Here is a 21295-nt window from a genome sequence, read left to right as displayed (position 1 = left end):
GAGGGGAGGGGAGGGGAACCCACGGGAGGTCCGCAGTGCGCCTGCGCGTGGGTTCGAGCGCGAGCGAGTACTACTTCTCTGCATTTCCCGCGTTTCGGGGGCGTTGGGCCCGGCCGGCCCTGAGCTGGAAAGGTCTCCTGTCCTCGGTCGCAGTATCTTCCTGGGGTTGGTTCACTTGCCTTTCAGATTCAAGCCCCAGCCCCTCGCAGCCCACCCAGCTCTCCCCACGTGGGACACAGTAAACTATCCCGGTGCTGGGGACTCTTTCCCCCTCCCCACGTGGGAGTCTATGCTTTTCTTCAATCAATTTCCACCTTTGCTATAAAAAATAAAACAAAATAAAATATCCCGGAGCTAAGGGATTGCAAACACTGGCATGGCTGGATCAGGGGGAGGGGGGAGCTTGTAAGACGCTGTTCTCCAACTTTAACAAGAACCTTTGGATCTTGCTACAGTTCTGCGTTTGATGTTTGATCATCGGTGACCTTGATAAGGACTGTTTCATTGGAGTGTTCAGGAAAATAACTTGCAATATGTATGTCAAATGGACCTATCTCCAAGGTTTCCACGAGGGGGCAGTGTTACCCCGGGAAGTGCCTTTCTGGAAGCCCCCTTCTCAGTGCAGGTTACAAACCTGAACACACACAGGTGGGGTCGTACAACGACCCGCTGCCTTGCAACTTGCTATTTCCACTGAATGGTCAGTACACATACAAATAGCGCTTGTTTTCAGTAGCTACATAATTCGTGGTGCCACTCTGCCATGGCATATGGACAATGCTCTATTTGCGGAAGGGTAGTTTTTCCCTGCCTCCTTCCCTTCCTTCACAGCTTTATTGAGATACTAGAGGCCCGGTGCACGGATTCGTGCACAGGTGGGGTCAGGTGGATGGGGCTGGGGGCGGGAGGGCATGGGAGGTTGGCCTGCCAGCCCCTATGGGGTGGGTGGGGGGCTGATCTGGAGCAGAGCTGGCTGGGGGGAGAGGCTGCAGGCAGTTGGCTGGCTGGCCCTGCCCCCTGGCCGAACTCCCCATGGAGGGGACAATTTGCATATTAGCCTTTTATTATTTAAGATAATCGACAGACCATAAGCTGCATGTATTTAAACTGACATTTTATGTCTTGACATATGCATATACACGTGAAACTATACAATCAAGATAGTGAGCCCTAACTGGTTTGGCTCAGTGGATAGAGCGTTGGCCTGCGGACTAAAAGGTCCCAGGTTCGATTCTGGTCAAGGGCATGTACCTTGGTTGCGGGCACATCCCCAGTAGGAGGTGTGCAGGAAGCGGCTGATCGATGTTTCTCACTCTCTGTCCCTCTCTCTTCCTCTCTGTAAAAAATCAATAAAATATATATTTTTAAAAAAGATAGTGAACGTTTCTATCACCCCAAGAAGTTTCCTCCTGTTTCCTTGTAGTCAGTTCCTTCCCTGCCCCTAGCCCAGGGGTGGGCAAACTTTTTGACTTGAGGGCCACAATGGGTTCTTAAACTGGACCGGAGGGCCGGAACAAAAGCATGGATGGAGTGTTTGTGTGAACTAATATAAATTCAAAGTAAACATCATTACATAAAAGGGTACGGTCTTTTTTTTTTTTTAGTTTTATTCATTTCAAATGGGCCGGATCCGGCCCGCGGGCCGTAGTTTGCCCACGGCTGCCCTAGCCCCTGGCACCAACTGATCTGTTTTTATTTCCTATAGCTTTATGTTTTTTCAGAAAGTCACATAAACAGAATAATACAATACGTAGCCTTTTGATTTGGCTTCTTTTACTCAGTTTACTACCTTCGAGTCTATGTTGTATCTATCAGCAGTTTGTTCCTTTCTACGTTGAGTTGTATTCCCTTATGAAGATACTAGAGGCCTGGTGCACGAAATTCTTGCACTGGGGGCGGGGGTTGTCCCTCAGCCCAGCCTGCACCCTCTCCAATCTGCGACCCCTCGGGGGATGTCGGACATCCCTCTCACAATCCAGGACTGCTGGCTCCCACCCGCTCGCCTGCCTGCCTGCCTGATCGCCCCCTAACCACTCCCCTATCAGCCTGATCGACGCCTAAGTGCTCCCCTGCTAGCCCGATCACCCCCAACTGCCCTCCCCTGCTGGCCCAATTGCCCCCAACTGCCCTCCCCTGATGGCCATCTTGTGATGACATGAGGGCAGCCATCTTGTGACCACATGGGGGTGGCCACCTTGTGTGAGAGTGTGACGGTGAATTTGCATATTATCTCTTTATTATATAGGATACCAGCCTGTTTATCCTTTCAACTACTGCTGGACATTTGGGATGTTTCCAATTTTGGGACAATGATGAATAGAACTACTATGAATCGTCTCATTCAGATCTTTGTGGGAATACTCATTTTCATCTTCTACTCTTTTATTTTTACACTGAAATATGTGATCCCTCTGGCATTTATTCTAGTATATGGTTGGAAGTAGGGTTCAGGCTCTGTCTTCCGGGCAAATCAACAAGGCAAATTATACATTTTCTGTAAAGTAGCAATACCACCTTCTTGTGTGTTCTTGGAATTTCTGGATTCCCTCTGGACATTTTCCTGAAGCCAATGTCATGCTGGTTTTTATATTTTTTAATATTTTTAAAATATATATTTTTTAGTTTTAGAGAGAGAGGGAGAGGGAGAGAGGAACATCATTGATCGACTGCCTCCTGCACATACCCTTGCTGGGGATTGAGCCCGAAACCCGGGCATGTGCCCTGACCTGGAATCAAACCAATTGAACTGGTAAACTCCTGGTTTCTGGGTCAACACTCAGCTTCTGAGCCACACCACCTGAGAGCTGTGCTTAATTTAGGCAGGGCAGCGTTGTGCTGTTTTGATGACGGTACGTTTTGCTGTGTGGTCAGGCAGGTCTCTCACCTTCTGATTCATGATTGTTGGAAGCTGGTGAGGGGGTGGGTGTGGCCTGGCTCTCTGGAGACAACCTGTTGCTGCTTGAGGGTGATGGAGCCCGTCCTGGCACTCTGCGTGCAGCGTGGAGAGGGGCCTGATAACATCCGGGATGATTGAGTCAGAAGTGGTTTCTTTCTTTTTTTTTTTTTTTTAATATATTTTATTGATATTTTACAGAGAGGAAGGGAGAGAGATAGAAAGTTAGAAACATCGATGAGAGAGAAACATTGATCAGCTGCCTCCTGCACATCTCCTACTGGGGATGTGCCCGCAACCCAGGTACATGCCCTTGACCGGAATCGAACCTGGGACCTTTCAGTCCGCAGGCCGATGCTCTATCCACTGAGCCAAACCGGTTTCGGCAGAAGTGGTTTCTTAAGAAGACTGAAAAGAGTAGTTTCTGTAACTGCCCTTGGAGCTCTGTCATCTTAACCCTTGCAGATGAGAAGGCATCTTTCTAACCATGGCTGTGTGCTGATTGGCATTGTTCCCGGAGCCGGACGGAAGCTCCCTGAGCGTGACTGTCTGCCCTGCCTTGTTCTTTTGGGTGCCCCCCGTCCCCGGCTCTCTGCAGAGGGCTTGGTCTTGGTGCTCGGTAGAAGTACTTGGCTGTTGTGGAGGAGGGGGCACCCGCACCCCTGCCACTCACTCCCTGTGTCAGCTTTGATGTGTCACTTCTCCTTTCCAAGCTCTGGGCCCTGTGAACCAGGACATCGGGCTAATTCCACGCTTCAGGCCCTGCCAACAGGACACTGGGCTGACCTCTGATTCAGACCCCTTCCTGCCCAGAGCCTCTGAGTCAGTGGAAGAGGCAGGGTGGCTGTGAGCCGCTGGGACAGTCGCGGTTAAGATTGAGAGTCTGCCAACTCCTAGGCATGACCTTGGGCATGTAATCCGTTCAGTTTCTGTAAGGTCCTCTGAGAAGCAAGGTTGATTATGGCCCTTCCCTCGCGGGTCAGGATTGGAAGTGATTTTTTTTTTTTTTTGGCATAAAGCTTGTCTGGTAATAATGCCAGCTGGGTAAACTCAGTTGGGAAGTACTTAGGGCTGGTCTTTGGGTAAGGTCGCTTTGCTTAATTTTATCAGTAACACGTGTATCTTGTAACAAATTCAACACTATGGACAACTCTTAAGTAGCCCATGGGAGGTGCCCCTTCCCCGAGGTCCTCTCCCAGCAGTGACCTCAGTTACCTTTTTTCTAGGGCCAGCGGTTCTCAACCTGTGGGTCGAGACCCCTTTGGCGGTCAAACGACCCTTTCACAGGGGTCGCCTAAGACCATCCTGCATATCAGATATTTACATGACGATTCATAACAGTAGCAACATTACAGTTATGAAGTAGCAACGAAAATAATTGTATGGTTGGGTCACAACATGAGGAGCTGTATTTAAAGGGCCAGAAGGCTGAGAGCCGCTGGAGGCTGTTGGCGTCCCTGCCCTGCAGTAGCTGAAGCAGCAGTTGGGGGCGGACCAAAGCAGTTTCGGTGACTGGCCTGGAGCTGGATGGCTCCGGCTGTCTCTGGGTGGCTGTTACTCAACTCTCCCCAAAGGGGAACTGGGCTTCTCTGCAGCCTTCGGCTTTCAGCACTCACCATAAGAAACAGGCCTGAGCCCTGCCGGGTAGCTCAATGGCTAGGGTCGTCCTAATACACCAGTGTTGTGGGTTCGATCTCAGGGCAGGGCATACAAGAAGCAACCAGCGACTGCATAGATGACTGGAACAACAAATTGATGTTTCTCTCTCCTTCCTTCCCTTCCACTCTCTCTCCCTCTCCCTAAAACCAATCAATCAATCAATCAATCAAAAATGCTTTTTAAATCCTCTTTAAAAAGAAAAAGAAACAGGCCCTCAAACAATTCCACTTCTAAACTTTTTTTTTACATATATATTTGCACAGATGTGCAAAAGCCCGGGTCGAGGAATGCATACAGTTCCACAGCTAGGTTGGTAAAAGGAAAAGATTGGAGATTTCACCGGGGCCCCAGCAAGGAACCGGTGACCTAGGTGGAAGCTCCATGCCTGTTAAAAGGAACAGCAGCAGAAAAAGAACAAGAACAAACCAAAAAAGAACAGCAGCCCTGCTCTTCGGAATGTGTCTTGTTTATTCTACAAACACATCTGCTCATGCAGGAAACAGGGGCAGGGTCATTGCGTTGTTCGAGGAGAGCAACTGGATGTGATCCTGGCAACCCTTAGCTCAGGAGATGACTGGTCAGATAGGCAGTGGATCAGGCACACAGTTGGGCCTCCGTAGCCGCAGAAAGAGCCGGAAGCCACGGAGAGCAGATAGGCAGATCTCCAGGTGTAACAGGCAGGGACAGGAAAGTGCAGAGAAAACCTTTGGGATATGGGACATGCTTATTCCTGTATCTAAATTGTGGTAGGTGTTTATGGTATTGTATGCTTTAATTTATTTTTTTTAGAGAGAGGAAGGGAGAGGGATAGAGAGACAGAAATATCGATGAGATCCTGCCTCCTGCAGGCCCCCTACTGGGGATCAAGCCCCAAACCCAGGCATGTGCCCTGACTCGGAAACCGATAACCTCTTTATTTCTTGGGCGGATGCTTAACCACTGAGCTACACCAGCCCTACTGGAACTGTATGCTTTTAAATGCGTCAATTCCACCTAAATAAAGTTGGTTTAAAAAAAAAACAACACACACACAAAACAGCCAGGTGCAGATCAGTGAGAAGGGAGACAAAAACATTCACATTTGCCTTTATTTGCATAGAGACATACGGAAGGAAACAAAACCTTTATAAAAAGTTGTTTCTTTTTAGGAGAGGGGGCAGGAAAGACAGGGAGGAGGGCGGGCGACTTCTCCTTGCTATACACTTTAGGTTTTAGAGGCATATGACCTTATCAGCAGTTTCATGTTGAAATGAACAAAATGAGTGTTCTGTTACGGACAGTTGAATTGTGGTTAAGTAGAAAGAAGAGTCATGGTTAACTAGAAAGCAGTGCAGAACTGTGTGGGCACGGTGTTGTCTTGCATAAAGAGGGATATTTTGCTGGTGGAGGCACCAGTGACGGGGGTGGCTGTCCCTAGGGAGGTGGCTGGGAGAGGAAGGCTTGTTTTGTACCATTTTTTTCCCCGTTTGGTCTTTTTTTTTTTGTGTGCAGCAAAGCAAGTAAGAATTTATTGACCGCAGCAAAAGCACACCCAAGACAGTGAAACAAGGAAGGGCTGGAGGAGGCACTTTTGCAAGGCTCACTGGGAAGGCAGAGAAAAGGGGACTGAGACAGGTGCAGGGGGTTAGCCTGGGACGAGCTGCTGCTAGTTGCTCCCCTGGTTGCAAGTCCTGTGGGGTCCCTTAGAGTTTAGGAGAAGCGTATCTGTGGAGAAGAGGAGGAAGGGAATGGTGCACCCTGTTCAGGCCTTCCTTAAAATCATATCCATGTAGGGGGCCAGCTGGCTGTGGATGGGGTTGAGAGATGGAGTTACAGGCCAGCAAGGGGTGGGGAGCAGACACTCTAGAACCCAGGTGATGCAACTCGCCAGGGTCAGGAATGGGACATTTGCAGTCTTCCATCTATTTTTGTTTTTAATGTTTTTATTGGTAACAATTTTTTTTTTTTTTTTTTTAGAGAAAGAGGAAGGAAGAGGAAGGGAGTGGGGGGAAGGAAGTGACAGAGAAGGAAACATTGATGAGAGATAAACATTCATCGGCTGCCTCCTGCATGCTCCCCCACCGGGACAGGCAACCCCCAGCATGGGCCCTAACCAGGAACGGAGCTGGCGACCTTTTGGTGCATGAGACGACGCTCAACCAACTGAGCCACACCGGCCAGGGCACGTCTATTCTTTTATTGAATATTTGGCAGCAACGGAAGGATGTCAGGTTCAAGAGCGTGGTTCCCACTCAGCAGAACCACAGGCCCCTGAGAAGTCCTGCCCAGGGGCGGGGGTCTCAGGGGGGCCCGCCACCCCCCGGGCAGGGAGGTCTCTCTGCCTCCGGCCCCTCACGAGTGCTCGAGCCGGGCTTGCCTGGGCAGTTTGGTCTTGAAGAGGGACTTGCCCGAGGCCTCGATGTAGGTGATGCTCATCTCTTTGGGGCTGATCTCCACGTAGGTGAAGCCACCCAGGGAGTCCTCCACCCCGTAGTGGAAGCGCAGGTAGCCGCTGGGAACCTTGCGAAAGTGCCTCTTCGAGGGGTCCATGAAGTTGCCAGCCCCGCTCAGTATGTAGCCGATGCCGTTCTCATCCTCAAGGTACTGTGGATGGAGGACTCGGGGTCAGGGGAGCCCCCAGCCCCTCAGTGAGGCCGACCACGGGCTTTGTGCCCACCGCTCTTGAGTCCAGGGTCTCCAGTCACTTTGGGCAAGCAACATAACCCCCCGTGGGCCTCAGTTTCCCCGCCTGTAGGAGTGTACTGATCTTACTTCACAAGTCTGCACTGAGTAAGCGACTGGCAACTGGTAGCTATTATGATAGCCTTTGGGGAACTGTGGGCTGTTTCCCTGGTTAAAGACCATAGAGTTTGAGGGCGAGTGACATTTGGGAGAACCCCAATCAGCAGGAGGGTCCCAATGGCACATCCACTGGGGAGGTGGCCCCTGACCTGGCTCCCCACCCGACCCCACCTGCAGGCCCCTCACCTGTAGGTTGTGGTCGTGGCCACTCAGGTAGGCGGTGACCTTGTACGTGGCCAGCAGTGGCTGCAGCTGGCGGACCAGGCAGTGGGTGGGCCCGTGCTCAGCAATGGACCAGACCGGGTAGTGGCCGGCCACCAGCACGTAGTCCTCCTTGGCCGCCGCCAGCTGCTTCTTGAGCCAGGACAGCTGCGTGCGGGCCATCTGTGGGTCGCGGGGCCTCTGCGGCTGCTGGCTGAGGAAGTCGTCCGAGTTGCCGCACAGCGTCACGGTGTCCAGCATGAAGATGGCCACGGTCACATTGGACTGTGGGATCTTGAAGCGCAGGCGGTAGTAAGGGCTGGGGAAGTTCCTGCGGAGGGCACAGGGGTGGGGCGCACACACGTCGGGTGGAGAGGCCCCAGGGTCCGCTCAGGCCAGTGGGCCCCTCCGTGCCCCTGAGCGAGGCTTGGGGGATGGGTGGGGAGCAGGCTCACCAGCGCTTGGAGATCCTGGAGTAGGCGATTTGTGCCGAGACGTTGCCCAGATGGTCATGGTTGCCAGCCAGCACGTACCAGGGCACATTGCGGAGGGAGGGGTCAGAGAACACATCCTCAAAGGTCTCCTGCAGCAGACAGAAAGGCACCCCCACTCCAGGGTCAAGCAGCCACCCCAATGCCCCCACCAACTCAGGAGCCGAGGACAAGAGAGACCCCGAGAGCCCTAGGTCCCCACAGGTGTCGGCTTCCCTCTGCCTCCTTCAGAGTCGAAAAGTTGACCACGGCTTCTCCACGTGCCCCCCGCCCCCACTCCAGTGCCACACACCTGGAACCGCTTGTCGTAGGCATCATGCACGCCGGTGAAGTAGAAATTGTCCCCCAGCGACAGGATGAAGTCTGTGCCTAGGATCTTCGCCGTCCTGGCAATCTCCTTGGCGTTGGCCGTTTCCCGGGCTGTGTAGAATGGGGCATTGGGGACCCCGCCCCAGTCACCCACAGCCACAAAGCGCAGGATGGGGGCAGTGCCATCAGCCAGGGGCAGCACCAGCAAGGCTTGCAGGATGAGCAGCACCGTCCTTGTGTCCATCTGGGAGGCGAGAGACAGGTGTCTGGGGACCTGGCTGAGGCGTGGGCAGTAGGCTCTTGAGACACCCCCTTGCCCTGCTGTGGCCCAGCGGGAACCCCCCCGGGTGCCCTAGTTCCCTGGACTTCAGGGCAAAGTTGGCTGGGAGGGTGAGCGGGTAGGTGGCATCCGGCCAGGGGCCAGGAGGGGTGGCCAAGCAGGCCCATTCTGCCCTCCCTCATCCGGGACCCAGCACTCACCCTGGCGGAGGCACTGGCCAGCCACTTGGCACAGTCCAAGGGGCAGTTGCGTTACAGGGCAGGACTGGCCAGGCCACCGAGCCTTTATTCTCTGGGGCGGAAATGGATCATTCGTGAGGATGAGGCAGTTTCTCCAGGGCTGTTCCAGAAGCCCTCCCCTTGGGTCATGTGAGCATTGGAGTTCCCCAGCCACGGGCGGTGGATGGGTGGGGGTCTGGCACACAGTGTAGCCCCACCTACCACCGCCGTCACGGCCTCTGACCCGGGAGCTTGTCTGTGCTGCGGGCCCGAGGTGCCGCTACTGCCCGCTGTGTGTGCCCCAGCCAGACACCTCTGGGTGTCCGCGTCCTGCCCGTGTCTGGGTGTCCGCGTCCTGCCCTGTCTGGGTGTGTCTGAGCTGCCGAGGTCACACGTCTGCCGTGTGCCTGGGAGTCCCGTGTCCCCCAGCAGGCGAGGCCCAGGTGTCTGTGAGGTGCCAGAAGCTGTGGCGGGATGGCTTGGGAGTCCCTGTTTTGTGCCTGGGTGGTGGTGTGTGCCTGCACTGTCTCTAACGTGAGTTGTGTGTGTGGTGTGTGTGGTGTGTTTGATAACATCTGAGTGTGTGTCCCAGGGCCACCCCCCTTTGCCCCCCAACAGCAGGGTTGCCCTTTTCCAGGAAGTCCTGCCCACACCTTCCTCCCCTCCCCTCCCCTCCCCTCCCGCCCCCATTCCTGCAGGAGGAACCCAGGCGCAGGCAGCTGATGGCGCTGCATGTGACCTCGGGCTCCTAACCCTCACCCCCGCAGCCGGGCCGGGCGGGGAGGCTCTCCCAGCAACTCCAGCCCCTGGGACAGGCGCCGGGGCCCCTGCACGTGTGGCCGGGCTGACTTACCCTCACTCCCGGCCTCCCTCTTCTGGCCGGATCTGTACCTGCACACTCGGGCTGCTGCTTGCAGCCCCGCAGGGTGCACAGGGCCCCTGGGTCACCCCGCGCGGCTGGCCGTCCCCGCCGCAGCCCAGGGCAACAGGAAGTGGGTCACCAGGACCCGGGGAGACCCCTCCCAAGGGAGTCGGCCCGCAGGTCCACACCTGCAGGGCGGGTCTCACCTGTGGTTGGCTGAGCCCGGGTCAAGGTCAACGCCAGGCGCCGGGGGAGCCGCGCTGCAGAAGTGGGGGCGCTCGCCGTGGGGGGCTGCCCCGCGTTCAGGGGGCGGCGGCCCAGCCTCCCGGCCACCCGGCCCGCGGCCCCGGGCGGGCCCAGGTGTCGTCTGGGGCCCCGCGCACGCACCTGGCCGGGTGAGCCCCGTCCGGAATCCTGCCCGGCCGCCCCGCCCGCCCCGCCGCACGGCGCCGGCAGCGCAAACACGATGGGGGCCGGACGGCGGCTGCGGGCCGGCTTCCTCCCCGCTCCCCCACCTGCCTTCACACTTGGGGCGCCATAGCGCTGGGTGGGGCCTCGGCCTGGGCTGGGCCACCGTCTAGTAAGGAAGTCTCCACCCTCAGTCTTCTGGTCTTTAAAATGGGCGTGAGGGCAAATGAGTCAAATCTTCCTTAGAAAGAATTCCTGGTCATGTCAGTCAAAGGCCCCTCCGGGAGCCAGAACTCAGTCCTTCCAGCCTCCTTTTGTTTAAAATATATTTTTATTGATTTCAGAGAGGAACGGAGAGGGAGAGAGAGATAGAAACATCAATGAGGAGAGAGAATCCTTGATCGGCTGCCTCCTGCGCGCCCCCCACTGGGGATCGAGCCCCAACCCAGGCATGTGCCCTTGGCTGGAATGGAACCTGGGACCCTTCAGTCTGTAGGCCGTTGCTCTATCCACTGAACCAAACCTGCCAGGGCCCAGCCTCTTTTCTTTTTTTAAAATATTTTTATTGATTTCAGAGAGGAAGGGAGAGGGAGAGATAGAAACATCAATGATGAGAATCATTGATCGGCTGCCTTATGCACCTTCTTCCCCCCCCCTCCCCCCGCTCCTCCCCCCCCCCCCCAGGGGAGAGCCAGGCGGCAACCCGGGCATGTGCTCTTGACCAGAATGGGACTCCGGACCCTTCAGTCCAAAGTCTGATGCTCTATCCACTGAGCCAAACCAGCTAGGGCCCAGCCTCCTTTCGAGTGTGGACAGGGCTCAAAAGTTATTGACTCTCATCCAGAGAATAAAGCATGGAAAAGCAAAAGCTGGAACTGCACAGTGGAGACACCCGAGGGACACCACCTTAACCAGACGGCCCTGGCTAACTCCGAGCCGCAAGCGCTGATATCACGGCCCTGATAGGATGTAGCGGGGAGGGCGCCCGACCTCTGGGGTTTCTTCCCACAGCCCGTGGCCTCGGGCCAATGATGAGCACAATACCAGATACCCTTCGATGGAGGGACTTTCTACAGAAGAATCCGGGCTCTGCAAACATGTCCCAGTCATGAAAAAGATAAAGGTCTGAGGCGTGCCCAGACTGGATGAGACCCCACAGGCGTGAGGACACAATGATATGTGGGATCCTGGGCCAGAAAGGGGGCATTGGTGCAAAAACTGGTGACACCCAACCAAAGCCTGCAGGTTTGTGAATTGTAACACAACCAAGAAACACAATTTCTTAGTAGTTACAGGTGGTTATGGCTACAGGGGGAACAGTGAGGAACACAGTGAAGTCTTGCTTGGCATTAGATTTTACAACTTTTCTATAAATCTAAAATATTCCAAATTAAAACAGTTTACTTTGAAAATGGGTATAATCCAAGAAACCTAAGAATGTTTTCAACATGTATTAAGCACCCACTGTTTGCCCAGTACCAGCTGACACAGCAGTGAGAGCACAGGCAGGAAAACCCACCCTGATGGGGCTGACATGCTGGAGAAACTTACATTCTAGCCGTTAATGGCTCTCCTTTCTTTGGGGGTGGGCGTTCTCTTTCCATTTTATAATTTACTAGAGGCCCGGTGCATGAAATTTGTGCATGGGGGTTGGGGTCCCTCAACTCAGCCTGCACCATCTCCAACCCAGGACCCCTTGGGGAATGCCTGACTGCCTCTCCCAATACCTAACTGCTTCTGCCTTGCCCCGCACCCGGGACCCGGGCTTCCCTCCCTCTGGCTGGCTGCAGCCACAGGGGACCGTGGGCAGGTGGCTTTGCCCAGGCCACAGCCGCAGGCGCCCAGGACCGCGGGGCAGGCAGCTTGTCCCTCTCCTGGGCCGCAGCCTGGCTGGTCCCCATTCCTCTCTCCCCAGTGTTGAGTGTCTGAGCCTTTACGGTGTGATGGCGTGAGGGCATGATGACCATTTGCTTATTAGCCCTTTATTATATAGGATGTACTGTATGGAGTGTTGTTTTAAAAGCCCTGGTAATTATTTTGCCCGCAGAACAAACACAGACTTCCTCTTAACATATCTGTGGTCAAATGGAAATGCAGGAAACGGACCTCACTGGGGTCAGGGCAGGGGCTGTTTTCTGGGGAGATAGGCAGGGGAGTGGAATCGGGGTGGGGGGACAAAGAGGTAGGGCAGGGGCTTCAACTCCATCCCTACTGTTTCTTTGTGTGGTTTTTGGCTTGTTTGTTTGTTTTCACAAAAAAGGAAAAAAGAAATGATCAGAACCAATTAGGACCAAATGTTAACATTTGCTTCTTCACATGGTACACGAGTGTTTTAGGAGTAATCTATGCTTTCTGTATTTTTTTTTAACACCACGCAAATTTATATTTTTTAGCCCTAACTGGTTTGGCTCAGTGGATAGAGCGTCGGCCTGTGGACTGAAGGGTCTTGGGTTTGATTCCCGTCATGAGCACATGCCTGGGTTGCGGGCTTGATCCCCAGCAGGAGGCGTGCGTGAGGCAGCCAACCAGTGATTCTCTCATCATTGATGTTTCTATCCCTCTCTCCCTTCCTCTCTGATATCAATAGAAATACATTTTAAGAAATATTTTAAAAAATATATATATTTTTTATCTTATGGTAAGACGAGGTCTTTATAGAAAAATTGGAAAATACTGCAAAGCACAAAGAAAACAGTGACACTCTCCAGTAATCTCTCTGCCTGGAGAGTCACTATTCATTCATTTTTCTATGCCTACATTTGTCTTCAGAAAGATGGGATAGCCCTGCCAGTTCGGCTCAGTGGAGAGAGCGTCAGCCCGAGACTGAAGGGTCCCAAGTTCGATCCCAGTCCAGGGCACTTACCTTGGCTGCAGGCTTGATCCCTGGCGGCCCTGATCCGGGCACATGCAGGAGGCAACCAGCTGATGTCTCTCTCTCACATCAGTGGTTCTCTGTGTCTCTCCCCCTCCTTCCCACTCTCTCTAAAAATGAATGGAAAAATATCCTCAGGTGAGAATGAACAAAAAACAGGACACAGAAAAATGGGATGCTAGTGATACTATTTTATAAAGTCTTAAAGTGTTAACATTTTATATATTTTTTTAAATTAAAAAGTATGCAAAAGCTTGTGCACATGACTGAAACAAATCAGACTTTGTGCAACGTGTGCAGTGAAACTTGTGGATTCTTGGCTGTCGCTCCGTCATCTCCCGGGTTCTGCATATGCTGCTCTCCCTCCGTTTGCCTAGGGGTCCCTGCTCTGCTGCTTTTCTGTGAGGGTGGGTCAGGGTTGGGCTCAGAGCTTCCCTCCCCTCCAGTCCTGCCTGGCGTCCCAACAGCTATGTTAGGTCCGTGGCTGAGTTCCTCCTTTGGCACCTCTGTGTCCTGCCCACTCCTCCCCTCTCCCTTGCTCTTCTCTGGCCTTTCTACCCTCCTGGAACAGGGCCACACTCTGACCTCAGGGCCTTGGCACGTGCTGTTCCATTTGCCCAGAAGGCTCTTCCGCCTCCAGATCACCCCCCGCCCCCCCTTTCCCATTGTATTCAAGTTTCTGTATGTAAAATGCACCCTCCACCCCCATCTGACTCCCTTCCTGCGGCGTTTTCCTCTGTCACCCTTATCATGACCGACAAGCCACACATCTTGCTTTTGGTCCGTCTCCCCACCAGAGAGATCTCTTCTGGGATAAGAACGTCTTGGTCTGGTTCCCTGTTGTGTTCCCCTGGCATCTGGAATCCAGGCGCACAAAGGCGTTGCTCCTTGGGGCGGGCAGGTGGAGCAAAGGAGTGCCCTTCAGGACCCCTCTTCCCTCTGGTTTGAATGTGCAGCCTCCCGGATGCCCCTCCTGGCTTCATGCCTTGAGTGGGTTCCACCAACTCCGTTCCAGCTGCTTTGGTTCTAATGTCAGTGGTGCTGTGGTCGGTAATCTGCCCCGGAGTATCTCAGAGATACCTCAGTGACCCTGATTAGATTTGGCCTCTCCCTCACATCCTGGTCACGGCGCTCAGGTCACACGAAGGACAGCTCATTCCCACCTCCGTGCCTTTGCCCTCGCCGTTCCCTCCACTGGGCCGCGCTTCCCCCACCTTCCTGTCATGGAGTACTTGGCCGAAGTGCCACCTCCTCCGACTACCTGATACAAGTAGCACCCCAGCACCCACTTCTCAGTGTCCCCCATTGCCAAGCACCCTTTCCCCATCCTCCCACCAAGAGTTCCCTAATGCAGGTCTGAGTGACCACCCAATGTACACTCAGTGGGGGCAGGGTGGGCACTGGGCTAACGTTACTTCTGACAAGCACCGGCCAGTGAGGGGGGTGGGCACCAGACTGGCACGAGTGGTATGAGGAGAGCCAGAGGGCAGGGGCCAGTGGGAGGTTATCAGGAGGTGGGGAGCAGAGGCTAACGGGGCCATAGGAACAAGGGCCTGGAGCTATGGAGTGGGTGCTTGATCTGGAGAGGAACAGGTTTGGAGGATGGGGTCCAAGCTGTGTTTGTTTGTTTGTTGTTTTTGTTTTTAATAATTATTTTCTTTTTCTTTTTAAATATATTTTTATTGATTTCAGAGAGGAAGGGAGAGGGAGAAAGAGATAGAAACATCAATGATAAGAGAGAATCACCGATCTGCTGCCTCCTGCACACCCCCCACTGGGGATTGAGCCCGAAACCTGGGCATGTGCCCTTGACTGGAATTGAACCCAGGACCCTTCAGTCCACAGGCCGATGCTCTATCCACTGAGCCAAACCAGCAAGGGCCCAAGCTGTGTTTTTAAAATCAGTCTTGCCTGGCCGGCGTGGCTCAGTGGTTGAGCAGCAACCCATGAACCAGGAGGTCACAGTTCAATTCCTGGTCGGAGCACGTGCCCAGGTTGCAGGCTCCATCCCCAGTGTATGGTGTGCCAGAGGTAGCTGATCAATGATTCTCTCATCATTGATGTTTCTGTCTTTCTCTCCCTCTCCCTTCCTCTTTGAAATCAATAAAAACATTTAAAAAGATCAGTCTGGAACAAAGCAAGTCAAAGACAAATCTATACCATCTGTCTGTCTATACTTCTATCTATCTTTGTATTTCTGTTTACCGATACCAATACCTATCTATCAGTGTCTACATCCATCTACCTACCTGGCTATCCACCTGTGGGGCTGGGATGGCCCCGGTGAGGCTGATACGGCCCCGGTGAGGTTGGAACGGCCCAGGTGAGGTTGAGACGACCCCGGTGAGGTTGAAACGGCCCCGGTGAGGTTGAGACGGCCCCTGTGAAGTTGGGATGGCCCCGGTGAGGTTGAAACAGCCCCTGTGAGGTTGGAATGGGAGACAGCCCCTGTGAGGCTGGGACGGCCCCTGTGAGGCTGAGACGGCCCCTACGAGGCTGCGACGGCTCCTGGGAAGCCGAGAAAAATACCATAGGATCTCACTCATGTATGGATAATAAAGACCATTATAAACTGATGAACAAAAAATAGATACAAAGGCAGAGCAGCATTGAACAGACTTTCAAACTACAGTGGGAAGCCTGGGGAGGGTTGGGGGGGGTGTAAGAGATCAACCGAAGGACTTGTATGCATGTATGTAAGAATAACCAATGGACACAAGACACTGGGGGGTAGGGGAGGCTGGAGGAATGTCACAGGGGGTGGAAGGAGACATGTGTAATACTCTTTGTAATACTCTAAGAAATAAAACACAATTAAATTATAAAAAATATATTTTATTGATTTTTTACAGAGAAGAAGGGATAGGGATAGAGAGTTAGAAACATCGATCAGCTGCCTCCTCCACACCCCTCACTGGGGATGTGCCCGCAATCAAGGTACATGCCCTTGACCGGAATCGAACCTGGGACTCTTCAGTCTACAGGCCCACGCTCTATCCACTCTGCCAAACCGGTCAGGGCAGTCACACTATATCTTGATACAAAACTGCACGTACTCAGTCCTACACACCGAGAAGAAATTCTAGTGCCAACAGGAACCAAATGAAGAGTGGTATCCTTTGGGGAGAGCTGATATGGGACATTATTAATTTCTACTTTATTAATTTCTTTACTTCATTCCTCTTTAAACATTGTAAGCTGGTGATATATATTTTAAAAATATTTTTATTGATTTCAGAGAGGAACGGAAAGATAGATAGAAACATCAACGATGAGAGAGAATCATTGATCGGCTGCCTCCTTCAGCCCTCTCCTGGGGATGGAGCCTGCAACCTGGGCATGCGCCCCAACTGGGAACCGAACTGTGACCCTCTGGTTCATAGGTCAATGCTCAACCACTGAGCCATGCCAGCCGGGCTGGTAATATTTTTGTAACCAGGAAAACAATATTTACCTAAATAGTCAGGCTGACGAAAGCGTGGACGATTGCTGAGGGAGATGAGCCTGCAGTCGGGGAGACCCAGCGTTGGCTCTCTGGACGGCTGCTCAAAGTGGCCAGGCCTGGGTGCTCGCAGTCTGCCTGCGTCCACGCTCCAGCCCCTTGATGGCATTCGCCTGTAGGACTGTTGGCTGGAGATTGGAAGGAGGGAGGGAGAGGGACACACACACACACACACACACACAGACACACACACATCGATCGGTTGCCTCCTGCAGGCATCCTGCGGGCTGAACCTGCAACCAAGGCATGTACCCTTGATCTGGAATGGAACCCACAACCCTTGGGTGCACGGGCCGATGCTCTAACCACTGAGCACACTGGCCAGGGCTATTATGTGTATTAAGTTGAAGCCCCCTCCCCTAATCTCAATTTTAAAAATCCCAAATAGTTCACAGTGAGAAGCCTACTCTGGTCCCCCAGCCACCACTTGGAGGGAACAAGCTTACCAGGTTTTTGTGGCTCCTTCCAGAGACGACTAATTGATTTCAGGCTGATAACTTCAAGTTGAAGAGTATGTGATAATTTGAGTTTAGAAGAAGTACAGAATGTTTAAGATAACACATGGCCCCCTATTTATATGTTTAATTTTCAAATTTATAATAACTGCTAAGGACCTCAGAAGGGCTTGCTTGGTGGTGGCATTCAGCAGGTTAAAAAATAAAATGTATCACTTTAATAAAGGCCATCTAAAATGTTTAAGCGAGACTATGTCAAAATAAAAAGCCCTGCACAGCAAAAGAAACCATCAACAAAACAACAAGAAAGCCCACTGCATGGGAGAATGTATTTGCCAATGTTATCTCCGATAAGGGTTTAATATCCAAAATTTATAGGGAACTCACACAACTTAACAAAAGGAAGATAAACAATCCAATAAAAAATCAGCAAAGGACCTAAATAGACACTTTTTGAAAGAGGACAAACAGAAAGCCAAGAGACATATGAAAACATGCTCAAGGTCACTAATCATCTGAGAGATGACAACGAGGTACCATCTCACACCTGTGAGAGTGGCTATCATCAACAAATCAACAAAGAACCGTAGAGAACATAGCCATCGTCCAAAAGTCCTGGGGATGCTTTCTGAACCATGAAGACTTCCAGGAATTGCTGTTATGTCAGTTGAGGCAGCAGCTTCGACAAGTGCTGGAGAGGATGCGGAGAAAAAGGAACCCTCGTGCACTGGTGGTTGGAATGCAGACTGGTGCAGCCACTGTGGAAAACCATATGGGGTTTCCTCAAAAAATTAAAAATGAAACTCCCGCCCTAACGGGTTTGGCTCGGTGGATAGAGCGTCGGCCTGCGGACTGAGGGGTCCCAGGTTCGATTCCGGTCAGGGGCATGTGCCTTGGTTGCGGGCGCATCCCCAGTGGGGGGTGTGCAGGAGGCGGCTGATCGATGTTTCTCTCTCATCGATGATTCTAACTCTCTGTCCCTCTCCCTTCCTCTCTGTAAAAAAATCAATAAAAATATATTTTAAAAAAAAATGAAACTCCCATTTGACCCAATAATCCCACTTCTAGGAATATATCCCAAGGAAGCAGAAACACCAATCAAGAAGGATATATGCACCCCTATGTTCATAGCAGCACAATTTACCATAGCTAAGATCTGGAAACAGCCTAAGTACCCATCAACAGATGAATGGATTAGAAAACTGTGGTACATCTACACAATGGAATACTGTGCTGCTGTAAAAAAGAAGGAACTCTTACCATTTGCAACAGCATGGATGGAACTGGAGAGCATTATGCTAAGCAAAACAAGCCAGTCAGAGGAAGATAAATATCACTTGATCTCACTCATTTGTGGAATATAATGAACAACATAAACTGGTGAACAAACATAGAACCAGAGGAAAAAATGTTTTAGAATATAATAGAAGTAATCCTGTTATTTGCAGATTTTTAATATTTCCTACAATTTTTGTGATAATCATGCTATGTTAGCACAGTTTTGGTAATATTATACTTAAAATCCTTTTATTCTTGAAATATTAATGTTTGTTGCATGTAACATTATTATATTTAAAATCATTTTTCTTGAGATATTAAACAATAAAAATAAAGTGTTTCAGTACTCATACTAAAAGGGAAAAATAAAATAAAATGTTTAAGCGAATTCAACCCACTGCATTTCTACATGGACCCAAATACGGACCCAATGGCCTGTTGGAAAGCGATGGTCCACGTGGCCAGGTGTAAAAGCCACAGAACAGCTGCAGCGTTAACCACAGGGAAGGGAAACCGTGTTTCTCACGGTATCGTTTAAGCGGATTACACATTTACAAAGTAACTACAGAGATGGATTACTCGGGGCATCAAAGCTGACCCCAAACCCAGACACTAATGAGTGTGTTTGCTTTTAGGAACCGGGAGGCTAGCGTGGCTGGAGCAGAGGGAGCGAGGGGGACAGTGGGAGGACAGGAAGGCGGGGAGGCGAGGAGGGCGTGTCGGGGGCAGATCGCGAGGGGCTGTGGGGGCCGGAGGAGGGGCTTTTATCCCCAGTGAGGTGGGCTCAGTGGAGAGCTCCTAGAGCAGGGACTGATCTAATTTAGGTTTTGTATAACTTCCACTTGCTGTTGCACTGAGGGGCACCGCCACTGGGCGCCTGGAGCGGAAGGAAAACACTGGGTCGTGGGGTTATACCCCTTTTACTCATTAAATTAAAAAAAAAAAAAAAAAAGGAGCGGAACGCCGGAGCCTGAATACCTTTCGGATCCTTGACCTGTTCATTGCTGCCCTCGTGTGGCTACAGCCTGAACTGCAGCGACATGGGCTGACCGCTCGTCCTTTTTGGCGAGCAAAGGCTTCTTCCCAGCCCTTCCTGCGCCGCGCAGAGGCCCCCCGCAGAGGCCCCCCCCCCGCAATGGTTCGGCCAAGGCCAGTCCTCGAGACTCTCCCAGAGGAGTGCGGAGTGAATGTGTGGGGAGTCAGATGTTCGCCGGGTAACCCGATGAACCCCGCTCTTCTCAGGAAAGTGCAGATGGCCTTGGCTTCTAGAGAGAGGTTTTCGGAGGAGGGGGCTTTGGTCCGCGTTCAAGGACCAGTAGGAGTTTTCAGGAAGGCACAGTGAGAAAAGCCATCTATTGGCCGGTTTGGCTCAGTGGATAGAGCGTGGCCTGCGGACCGAAGGGTCCCAGGTTCGGTTCCCGTCAAGGGCTCATACCTTGGCTGCAGGCTCCTCCCGGGCCAGGGCCCTTGTCAGGACTCATGCAACCAATCGACATGTTTCTCTCACATCGATATTTCTCTCTGTCTTTCCCTCTCTCTTCCACTCTCTCTAAAAGATCAATGGAAAAATATCTTCAGGTGAGAACCAAAAAAAAAAAAAAAAAAAAAAAAGAAGGAAAGAAAAGTCCTGGGCAGAAAGAAGGGGATTTTTTTTTGCCATTTATTTACAAAGCTAGGTCAAAACTGAACCCCTGACGTACTCCTTATCCCCTAAACTGCTCCTCCCAACCTGGGTCCTGGGGTTACCACACCTATACTTGTCCTGAACACCTCTCTGCCTCTCAGGCCTGCCATCCCCATGGCCACCACCCAGGGCCGGACACCCATCACCCGGCCTTTAATTCCATGCCGGTCTCAAGGTTCTCTTTCCCTGCCTCTCCCCTGCCCGCACTTCTCCCATGGCTCCCGGCTCTGGAAGGAAGCCCAAGCCCCTCAGCCTGCCACCTGCAGTCATGGAGGCCCGGGCCCTGCCTACCCCGCAGTGTCATTGCATGAACAACTGCACAAGCAGTAACAGCACCTGCCCTTCTTACTGAGGGCTCCCCGGGTGCCAGTCCGTGTGTCATGCAGTTTGAAGGTGGCTTCACCACAGCCTTATCATTTTACAGAAGAGCAAACAGGTTCAGAGAGCTCATGTGGCTTATCCAAGGTGAACTCAGTTCTTTCCAACTCCAAGGCTCAGGCTTAACCCCAACACCCTGTCGCCTCTGGGACACATTTCTGGAGGGATGGGTTTAATTCTTTGCTATCGTTCTTAGTCAGCTCAGGGGTCTAAACACAGACAAGGTGGCTTGAGTGACAGACATGTATTGCTCACAGTTCTGGAGACTGGGAAGTCCAAGAGCAAGGTGCCAGCCAGTTCAGTTCCTGGTGCGGGCTCCCTTCCTGGCTTACAGACAGCAACCTCTTGCTATGTCCTCACATGTCTATAGCTTTGTCATTTCCCCCCCTATTCTTTTTAAATCCTCACCCAAGGATATTTTTCCATTTATTTTTAGAGAGAGGGAAAGATGAGAGAAACAGTGATGTGAGAGAAACACACCAATTTGTTACCTCCTGCACGCACTCTGCCCAGGGCTCTGGCTGGGGAGGAGCCTGCAACAAAGGTATGTGCCCTCGACCAGAATCAAACCTGGGACTCTTTGGTCCGCAGGCTGACGCTCTATCTACTGAGCCAAACCAGCTAGGGCTATAGTTTTGCCATTTTAAGAATGTCACAGAGTGTATCCGTACAATGAAATGTTACTCAGCAATAAAAAGAAATCCAATACTGATACACGCTGCAACATAGGTGAAGCTTGAAAATATACTAAGTGGAAGAATCCTACATAGTGTAAAAGTCCATTTATATGGAATACCTAGAATGGGCAAATTTATTAGAAAGTATTTTAGTGATGCCTAAAGCCATTTGGTGGGTGGGACAGAGGTACTAGGGCCGGGGTGGGCAACCCCTGGCACGCGTGCCAAATGTGGCACGCCAGTAACTTTTGCTGGCACATGAAACCCTCTCTTATAATCTTCCGTTTACAATTTTTTTCTTAATATCGACTTTTTTATTTTTCAGATAAATTCAGTGTAGGTGCATC

General features: G+C 51.9%; 1 protein-coding gene across 5 annotated transcripts; it reads right to left on the bottom strand.

The window, feature by feature from the left end:
• Positions 1-6456: 6456 nt before the first annotated feature.
• On the bottom strand, positions 6457-10228 carry ACP5 (acid phosphatase 5, tartrate resistant). 5 transcript variants are annotated; one of them, XM_059696708.1, is made up of 6 exons: positions 9901-10226; positions 8815-8905; positions 8318-8578; positions 7990-8117; positions 7520-7865; positions 6457-7135 (listed from the first exon to the last, which is right to left on the bottom strand). In XM_059696708.1, the coding sequence occupies exons 3-6, from the start codon at positions 8576-8578 to the stop codon at positions 6884-6886; spliced, it is 987 nt and encodes a 328-aa protein (XP_059552691.1). In that variant the 5' UTR covers positions 8815-8905; positions 9901-10226; the 3' UTR covers positions 6457-6883. The 5 variants fall into 5 exon arrangements, with proteins under 5 accessions (XP_059552691.1, XP_059552690.1, XP_059552692.1 ...); XM_059696707.1 differs by lacking the exon at positions 9901-10226 and adding an exon at positions 9686-9851; XM_059696709.1 differs by lacking the exon at positions 9901-10226 and adding an exon at positions 9077-9100.
• Between the last annotated feature and the right edge of the window lie 11067 nt (positions 10229-21295).

Source organism: Myotis daubentonii, chromosome 5 (genome assembly GCF_963259705.1).
Source record: "Myotis daubentonii chromosome 5, mMyoDau2.1, whole genome shotgun sequence".
NCBI classification, from domain to species: domain Eukaryota; kingdom Metazoa; phylum Chordata; class Mammalia; order Chiroptera; family Vespertilionidae; genus Myotis; species Myotis daubentonii.
The sequence above is the reverse complement of the archived record's forward strand: the minus strand, read 5'-3'. Positions and strand labels throughout refer to the sequence as shown.

Coding starts and splice junctions, on each gene's coding strand:
- ACP5 (XM_059696710.1), bottom strand. CDS start 8,578: ATGGACACAAGGACGGTGCTGCTCATCCTGCAAGCCTTGCTGGTGCTG. Junction 8,118..8,317: donor CCTACGACAAGCGGTTCCAG/GTGTGTGGCACT, acceptor TGTCTGCTGCAG/GAGACCTTTGAGGATGTGTT. Junction 7,136..7,519: donor GCCACGACCACAACCTACAG/GTGAGGGGCCTG, acceptor CTCCATCCACAG/TACCTTGAGGATGAGAACGG.